The sequence below is a fragment of the Tachysurus vachellii genome, chromosome 1, assembly GCF_030014155.1.
Source record: "Tachysurus vachellii isolate PV-2020 chromosome 1, HZAU_Pvac_v1, whole genome shotgun sequence".
NCBI lineage: Eukaryota > Metazoa > Chordata > Actinopteri > Siluriformes > Bagridae > Tachysurus > Tachysurus vachellii.
The window spans coordinates 26,859,404-26,868,810 of record NC_083460.1 but is presented as its reverse complement, the minus strand read 5'-3'; the positions used below and the strand labels follow the sequence as shown (position 1 = coordinate 26,868,810).

The window sequence follows — 9,407 nt, the reverse complement described above, 5'->3', positions numbered from 1 at the left end:
GTAAGTGGTTTTTGTTTGAGGAGGATAAGAAACCATTTTAACGCCATGATAATAACTGCCTCAACAGGAAACTGAAAGCGAGTCTTGCTCAGCCGTTATTCAGCTCTCAACTAGTCGAGTAGGACTGGAAACAGGTGTAGTTCTGTGGATGTGGCAACCTAGTGGTTAAGGTGTTGGACTACCACTCGGAAGGTTGTGAGTTTAAAGCCCCTGTCCACAAAGATGCCACTGCTGGGCCCCTGAGCAAGGCCCTTAACCCTCAATTGCTCAGCTATTGATAAAAATTGTAAGTTGCTCTGGATAAGGGTGTCTGCCAAATGCTGTAATGAAATGTAAACGTAACTTACAGCCTATGGCACAAATATACTCTATTTCAGAGCTCTGGCCATGTCAGATGTTCAGAATAACAGAGTGCATTTAGCTCTTTTGTCTGTCTGCATCACTATTTTTTATTTCACTATGAATATTCGTCTCGTCTGTGCAACCCGACTGCATGCTATTTGTCACAGTGGTATGCAGCCTACTACATGTCATGTGAGAATGATACTGTGTTTGATACACACTCACAAGTCGTCAGTCATATTCACTCTTACACATCATGCACTGGCATTTTCGAGCAGCCCAAAAAATGATTCATCATGGCTGAAGGATGAAAGATTTACATCAGGAAAAAAGGCTTAATCCTGAAACAGAAGTATAGTGTGAACAGCATATATGGGAACTAGCGTGGATATCATGATTAGCGTAGATATTTTGCTGATGTGTGATCAAGTGAAAATGAAATGCTGCTGTTCGTGATGGGTTGCGCTGCTTTGTATGGTGAAGACGTACTGAATATTTGTTCAAAGCATTTCATCACCTGGATATGTTGGAAATATGGAAATGTTCATGTTGTTCAGATTCATGTACTGACTGCCAGGATCTAGAGGACTATAAATGAAAAGAGGACTGATAATAATAAATCAGTTATGGTTTAAAGGCCTGGTCTTATGGTCTATGTTTTTCTCTCTCTTTACCTGATTGTCTGAGTGCACAGTAGCTCTCAATATATATATATATATATATTTTTTAAGCTATTACCTTAGTACTCACACTCCTACCCCACAGGCCTGGCCACGTTTTTCAGTAGGGGGTCGAACCTAATTATCGCTCAAATTAAAATGAACAGCCTTGGCTCAGAGAACAATGGCTGCTAAGATTCCACTCCACAAGCTAACCGTGCCAGACCAAAGCAGTCCCTGTGTTCACTCGGTGGCTGCGGTCCAGAAAGCAGAGTGCTGACCAGCCTGGGCTGCTGAACAAGGGGTTAAGTTGGAAAAAGAATCATCGAATAGTGTTTCACACCATGTGTGCTCTTTGTTTCAGAAGACAGGAAGCTGTTTGTGGGGATGCTGAACAAACAACAGACGGAGGAGGATGTCTATCGCCTGTTCGAGCCCTACGGAGTCATCGAGGAGTGCACAGTGCTAAGAGGTCCTGATGGGAACAGTAAAGGTAGGACCATTTGTGTTAATGCATAAAGATAGCTGTGCCGAGAATCTGCCAGGAAATCTTATTTGGCTTCGAAATGGCTTGTTATCCAAAAAAAAAAGCCCTTCACGAGGGACATGTAATAGCCGTAAGGGAAACATAAGAGCATATCTGAGCCTGTTTATTTATTTTTTTCCTTTTTTTCAGACTCCATTTATTGCCCACTGAGGCTTTGAGGACACTGATAGATACTAATATAGCCTGACATTTAGCAAAGCACTGTGGGAGTTGGAGTTTCCCCCAGCTAGTTCTTATGAAAATTGCTGTGAGATTATTTCTGCAGCTTAGGGAGTAGCTGTGTGAATCTGCAGTTTTATGGATGAGAGGAAAAAGATGACTGTCGAAACAAATTCGGATTTCTCCAAAGACGTTTCGAGTACGAAAGATCCCAGAGTTTTGAGAGAAAGTAAATGAATAATCAAAATAAATCATTCGAGTGCTTTAACACAATGCTGTTTTTTTTTTTTTTTTACCTGCCTCAGGAAGCGGAACATGGAGTTTCTTTTTGATTGATGTGTAAACTAATGATGAAATGATATCAGTTGTTCTGTGTTTGTGTTTAGTATGCGTCGAGGCACATGTGGCGTTAACTAGCTTAGCTGTTTAATCAGTGCAGTCTGGAGCACGGAGCCTGGAGCGCTGACAGCCTGCAGAGGACCGGCCTGCTGTGCTCCACCAGCCCGGCGCCTCTATATACTGTTCTGACTCGCTTCTCTTCACGATGTTTAATAAAACTCACTTGTTCTCTCTCTCTTTCTGTTTGCAGGCTGCGCCTTTGTTAAGTTCTCCACACATGCTGAAGCTCAGTCTGCAATCAGTGCGCTGCACGGCAGTCAGACCATGCCGGTGAGTACACAATCGCTTTCTTTCCTCTTTCATCCGTATTATGACATTGTTACCATCTTGCTGCAATCTCTGCTGTTTAAAATCAAAGCATCTTATGCAAACAGGTGCAATCACACATGATCGCGGTGTAATACTAGTTTCAAAGCATATTTATTTCATCAGATTTTAAGAAGATATGAAAAAAATCATTTTTTTTTTTTTTTTTTTTTTTTTTAAGTGCAAAGTTTTAGGGGACCTCCAGGGAGTTGGATTCTTTTTTTTTTTAGTTACAGAAATCACTCCACTCATTTATTAAAATTGTTATATTTGTTTAATTCTTATATTTATTAGCCTGTGTGATTGGACGCATGAATCGAATGACTTGAATCCAAATGGCCACAAACTCAAAATCAAGTCTACTTAAAATGAATGTCTACTTAAAGCTAATGTAATGGAAATTTCATGACTAAAAAACTTAACGGTCGTAAAAGCAAAAAAAAAAAAAAACATGAACAGTTGGATCAGGTTCAGTGTGGATTCATTTCACACAGTTTTTAACAGGATCTTGGGCTGCAAAAGGGTCGAGAAGCTCAGCTGTCAGTGCTGTAACCCCAACATCTCACCAGACAGCTTTCTAAACAAACCAAACAGCTGATCGTTCACTGAGCAAATCATACATGGAGTTCACTTTTTATGCCTAGTTTTGTCCACCATGCATCATTAAGCATGAATCATTATAGAGCTGCACAATGAATTATATCATGATCATGAGTGTGATGTTTGCCTTTCTAGTAATACATGTAAATGACTGAGAAATAGTCTGATCCTAGCTTAAATAATTAGCAAATTAATTAACACTCGATAGGTTTTGTTGAATCTGGATTAAATCACGAGCTCTACATTCATCCATATATCTATCTATCTATCTATCTATCTATCTATCTATCTATCTATCTATCTATCTATCTATCTATCTGTCTGTCTGTCTGTCTGTCTGTCTGTCTGTCTGTCTGTCTGTCTGTCTGTCTGTCTGTCTTTCTGTCTGTCTGTCTGTCCTTCCACACACTCATCCATTCATCTTTTAAGCCTCCATTCCTCCATCCATCAATCCATCTATATCAGCTTTTAGTTATTATAATGAATTAATTCATTTTATTTGCAGTTCAAACACCTGAAACCTCCTATACAAACACCTAGATCTGAGTTTGATGATGATGTTGATGATGATTATTATTGTTGTTGTTGTTCTTGTTGTTAATTAAAAATATTGAAAAAGAACAACCGTCTTTGCCGTACAATCAAAATATCTCTCAAACAACAGACCGAATGTCTCAGTGTGCTGCTTTGTCTACAAACATTGCTTATGTACATTCAGTGTGTGTGTAGTCAAAACGTCTGGAGGAGTGGACGCTAAGCTGCAAAAAGCCCGCTGTTCAACACCGGCAGACTCAATCAAAACTATTCAGCTTCACTCTCTTTATTATTCAGGACTCTAAAATAGCACTGGGGTCTTGCTCACATTCACAAACGGTGCGTTTACTTAAATAAAACTGCTGTCGGCAGTGAAAGCTGAAGCTGTAAACGTGCGCCATATTGGGGTGCGTGTTTTTATAGACAGAGAGAACAAAAGACAAACAAGTTGAACATGTTGCTGAAGCTTACTTGAATTTGAGAAGGATTAACCAGAGAGACAGGAAGGTAGAGAAGAGAGTGAAAGAGAGAGAGAGAGGGAGAGACAGAGACAGAGAGACAGAGTCAAAGGGGCAGAAGTCTTAGCGTTTGGTGTGACAGAGGTCAAAGTAAGTGCAGTTCACAGGCACTGAATTGTGAATCGCTGTGTGGTTATACATACATATAGGTTTTTACCATCTCTCTGTATTTCTGTTACACACACACACACCCTCCACTTCCCTCCCCTCGCAGCTCTCCTCTCTCCATCCTCCTGGGATATTAGGCAATAGACTTGTTTACCTCACCTTTCACCAAATCGGCTAGTGAATTATTCATCACTGTATAAGCGCGGGGAGCAGAAAAACGAAGGCTGGCAAGAGAAAGAGACAGAGGAACCGGGAGGCATAAAGACGACGGACTGAACATGCATATAGCTTTCTCATCGAGTAAATATGTCATAAAATCAGGCACACAGATGGATTAAGGTGAGGCGGCTGACCCGCAATGCTCCTCGGGTTCAGGGGAGGTGTTTAGTCCAAGCAGTTCACTTCTTCATGAGGCATCATGGGAGAAATGTCACCTCGCTTCCAGCTGAACGTCAAAGGTCATGCACTCCGGGTTCTCGAGTGTTTCCTGGCTTCCAGTATGTTGAACATATGGAGCGGTGTGCAGGGAGCATTTGAAGACCATTACTGTAGCAAAATAACAAAATTTAACCTGATATCCCTGGGATATAAAATATCAATGGGGCTGCTAGAACGGTCCACTAGTAAACATTGTTTACCAAGACTGCATTAGCAGTTGTAGTTGTGTGGATAGATAAAGTTCTTGTTTTGTGGAATCTTCTTTGATAGTATAACCCATTGTTCACCTTAGAAAGCTATAGAGCTGCTGGTGATTTTCGACGTACATACAGCAACAGCACAATCTGAGTGCAACAAATCAACAAAGAACAAAACAAGTGATTGGCTCAAATGATTCCTCAAACAATTTTATGGCATATACATGTGTATGATCCATCCATCTATCCATCCATCCTTTCATCCATCCACCCATCCATCCATCTATCCATCCATTTTATTTACCAGTTATCCTTAAATGCAGAGAACAAATTCTGAGTATGGGTCACCATACTTAGCCGCATGTCACGTCACTGTCACTGTCACTGTCACTGTCACAAGCAACATGAGTATGTAGCACATGTTAGTGCGCACATAGTGTGATGCTTTGCTTTAAGGTTCTAAATATAAGCATTTGTGCACTTCGCGTTTCATAAGGTTCAGAATCTTGCAATCTGATTGGCTGGATAGTTGTGACTAAATGTGGTTAGCTGTTACCTGTGATAGGTAACCGGGTTCTAGTGCTTTTTAGGTTCCTAAGTTTAGAGATAAAAGATACCAGACTCTGTGGCAGAGGGAAAGCTAGTCTGAACCTACATAGGGACAATGTGAAATTCCTATCATTTTTTTCTTTCTTGGTGTCAGTGTGCATTGATGTATTTCCTCTGACCATCTTTGATATTTCCAATCGGAGGCTAATAAGTCTTTTAACACTGGAAAAGGTTAAACCTGTGTAATATCCATCATGTGAAGCTTGCTAACAAAAATCTTCACAGTGAATTGTTTGACCTCATGCAGGATCTTGGTGATAAATTAGACCTATTATTGTATTAGGAAAGCCAACAACAACAAAACAACAACAACAACAACAGAGAATTCTTTCTCTGTTACTTGACATATAAGACACATTACATTTGTTGTTTTATTTAAGACTAAATTTTAAGCACACCGTAAATCATGGAGGAGCATTCAGCCTCGAGAGCACACCTAGTCAATTGTAAGTGTATTCTACATAGAAAGTTTGTTTTGTTTTGGGGTTTTTTAATTCACAGCTTGAGCTGTTTGAGATCAAGTGGCCTTGAGGTTTAAGCATTTTGAATGCAAACACTGTAGCACACAGAGGCAACATCCTCCCTTGCCAGGATCACATCCCTGTGCCAAAGCACACTACAGCTCTTCTCTCTATGCATTATATTCATGCATGTATGCATAATCTCTCTCTCTCTCTCTCTCTCTCTCTGTCTCTGCCGCTCCTTCAGTGTCACATCTGTATAGGTCACACCATACACACTAATCTGTTTTCCCATATCAGGAAGCTCTCACTGAATACATTTGATTATTTCAGGCCTAGATGTAACTGTAAGTAAATGCATACTTGAGTATGTGAGACCTTAATGCTGAAAATATTGTGTGTTTGTTTGTGCATGTGCACGTGTGAGCATGCGTGTGTGTGTGTGGGTGTGTATGCTAGGGTAATGACAGGTCAGATCAAATGTCTGGTCATAACAGGATCTTTATTCCAGGCACGCACGACCCCTCCATCTCTCCTTCACTCCTCATCTCACGCTTTGGACGTGGCACAATTAAAAATTTACACCCTCATGCTGTAGAGCAAATTGCCAGGCTTCAGGAAGGGCCTTGTACGACTCACGTCCTGGGACGAAATTACACTCGGAGAAGTTTAGGGTCATGCAAACTCTGACCTCTCATTTCCAGCTGTGTGTATATGTTAGGGATCAGCGCTACCTCAACAAATATAGGAAGAAATAATTAAACTGCAGAAGCTATCTGGTATTAAGATCTGCTGTGTGCAGAGGAATTCATGTTCATGCCTTGAGGCAAAATGCCTCTGGGTAAGGCAGTATTTCTTTGTGACTGTGCAGCTATATGGAGACCGATTTTGAGAGAACAACTGGTCCAACATGAAAATATAATATGGGGGTTTTGTTAAGGAAGCGTTTCCATACTTTCTGCTGAGATGTGATGATTTAGGGGAAAGTCTAGCAAATCTAATATATAAAGGATGCAGCATGCAGCATTTTGCATACACTTGGCCTAAAAATGCCCTGCCTGCATACCATTTCTAACCTAATCTGCTTCTGAAAAACAATGTTACTGCCAGTTTTTACAGAATTTTACAAAGGGAAATAAGATTACAAGTCTCATCCACATCAGTCTTTGACTCCTCACTTAAGCTAAAAGTCACTCGCAACATTTAAACATCAGACATTCACTCAACTGATCTCTGTTCACACTAACATCGTTGGGAAAAAAAACATTTCTTTTTTATTTATTAATCCTGACAGTTCTGTTCTGTTTTTCTGTTAATACGTGTTATATTTTATTAGGACATTCAACACTAAAACTATTAAAAAGGGAAGGGGTTTCAGTTGAACTGATTAGGCTTATGTCCATTCTGTCCAGTAACATCATGAAAATGGGACATTCACTGTGTAAGAAAAACACACTTAGCTACCAAGGTTTTAGTCATCTTTAAGCAGAGTGACTGCTGTTCTTACCACTGTGATTGTTAAACTGGGATTTTCCCATACCCCTACACTTATTTTAATGAGAAAGCTTGATTGACATCTCTGTGTCTGAGACTCAGAGATTAACCTGCATTGTCCTTCAAGCAGAACTAAATACAATGACACCAGAATGGAGAATTGGGATTTTCAAGTCGTTATTGTAACGATTACTGACAAAGGATTGACTTTTACTTTTGTGTTAGATAAACCACGAAAAGTTAGTTCAAGTAAAAACACTGAATAGTCACAGTAAAGTTATGCAGAACAAGTGAGATCATCCTTGGGCGGATTGTATACTATTCATGGGTAGGTTATAGATATAAATATAGTTAAAGATGCCTGCACAGTTTTTTGATTATATGATGAGTCTTGATGTCTACGTTATAGCTTTCTTTTGTATGATTACCATATATGTATATTTTATTTTTATAATTATAAATTAATTTATTTTTATTTTGCTTATCTTAATATTTTTCTACCTAAACATGTAAATATGAAAGTCAGAAACCTCAACAATATTGCTTTAAAGCGTAATAGCAATAGTGTGTATGTATCCTTTATTGAAAGCCTACAACTAGACTGGAAAGCCGAACCTGCAGTCTGGAGCGGATTTTATGGGCTTGAGTGTCGTTATAGAGAAGAGCAGCAAGTGCAGGATAATCCGACCTTATTGCCTCGGAGCAAAGGCACAGAGACAGATTTGTGGAGTTAGCATGATATCAGATATATAGCTTAGTTAGCTCCTTTACACCTCATTCATACAGACACCTTGTGGGCTTGAAAAGGACCACGGTGCCCTTGTTCAAGGGCGTCTTGTGAAGACACACTCCTCCACACTCCTTTTTTTGATTCCAGAGCCCCTCTTTCTTCCTATTTCTCCCTGCACATTTTATTCTCACAGTTGAATCCATTTCTCCAGGCCCACGGCTAGTGGGAATTCTCCCGGTCGCTCAGCGGCTTAAAATTTAATGAGAGTTTTACTTCATTGTTCACCCACTTCTCTCTCTATCTCTGTCTCTATCTCTTTCTCTCTCTGTTTCTTTTCTCTGTCTCCACACTAGCAGACCTGATACATTATTGTTAGGCTTGCTGAGAGGCACTACAAATACAGGAAAGAAAATTCTGGTATATATATATATATATATATATATATATATATATATATATATATATATATATATATATATATATTATTTTCATGGGCAAACTCCTGTTGTCAAGAGTATAAGTAAAAGTATAACAAACATCCCAAGACAACCAGCTTTCACATCTACAGAGTTGGGAAAGTTCCCGAGTTCCTGATGCTGCTCACAGACAGCGCTTCAACAATTAAATGCTACTCCACTGTAATTAGCAGACTAAGGTCCTGTCTACACATTTTTTAAAACATACCTGTTTCCCTCTCAGTTTTCTCCTGTCCGTATTTCTCTATCATGCACACTTAAGCCAAGTGACATTAAATATACCATAAACTATTATCTCATATAGTCTCAAGAATAATGTTTTAGAGCAGTGTGTTCACTGTAAATCATGATAAGCCTGATAACTTTTTTCTTTTCTTTAACTATGATTGTCATGACAAGTTTTACCCCGTCAGAGTTAATCTTTTTTTTCTTCATGTAAATAGGACAGCGAAACAGGGGCACGGTGGCTTAGTGGTTAGCACGTTCGCCTCACACCTCCAGGGTCGGGGTTCGATTCCCGCCTCTGCCTTGTGTGTGTGGAGTTTGCATGTTCTCCCCGTACCTCGGGGGTTTCCTCCGGGTACTCCGGTTTCCTCCCCCAGTCCAAAGACATGCATGGTAGGTTGATTGGCATCTCTGGAAAATTGTCCGTAGTTTGTGATTGCGTGAGTGAATGAGAGTGTGTGTGTGTGCCCTGCGATGGGTTGGCACTCCATCCATGGTGTATCCTGCCTTGATGCCCGATGACACTTGAGATAGAGAGGTAGTTCGGATAAGCGGTAGAAAATGAGTGAGTGAGTGAGTGAGGACAGCGAAACAAAGAAAAAAAA

At 40.0% G+C, this 9,407-nt stretch overlaps 1 protein-coding gene across 4 annotated transcripts in view; it reads left to right on the top strand.

Moving 5' to 3' along the window:
* The window catches only part of celf5a (cugbp, Elav-like family member 5a), a 178,862-nt gene that overhangs the window by 141,585 nt on the left and 27,870 nt on the right, over positions 1 to 9,407 (top strand). For 2 of the 4 annotated variants that reach the window (XM_060880469.1, XM_060880454.1), the window contains exons 4-5: positions 1,369 to 1,494; positions 2,297 to 2,376. In XM_060880469.1, the coding sequence (XP_060736452.1) occupies positions 1,369 to 1,494; positions 2,297 to 2,376 (206 nt within the window). Of the gene's footprint in view, positions 1 to 1,365; positions 1,495 to 2,296; positions 2,377 to 9,407 lie in introns of all 4 variants that reach the window. The other 2 variants (XM_060880462.1, XM_060880446.1) reach the window with 1 other exon arrangement.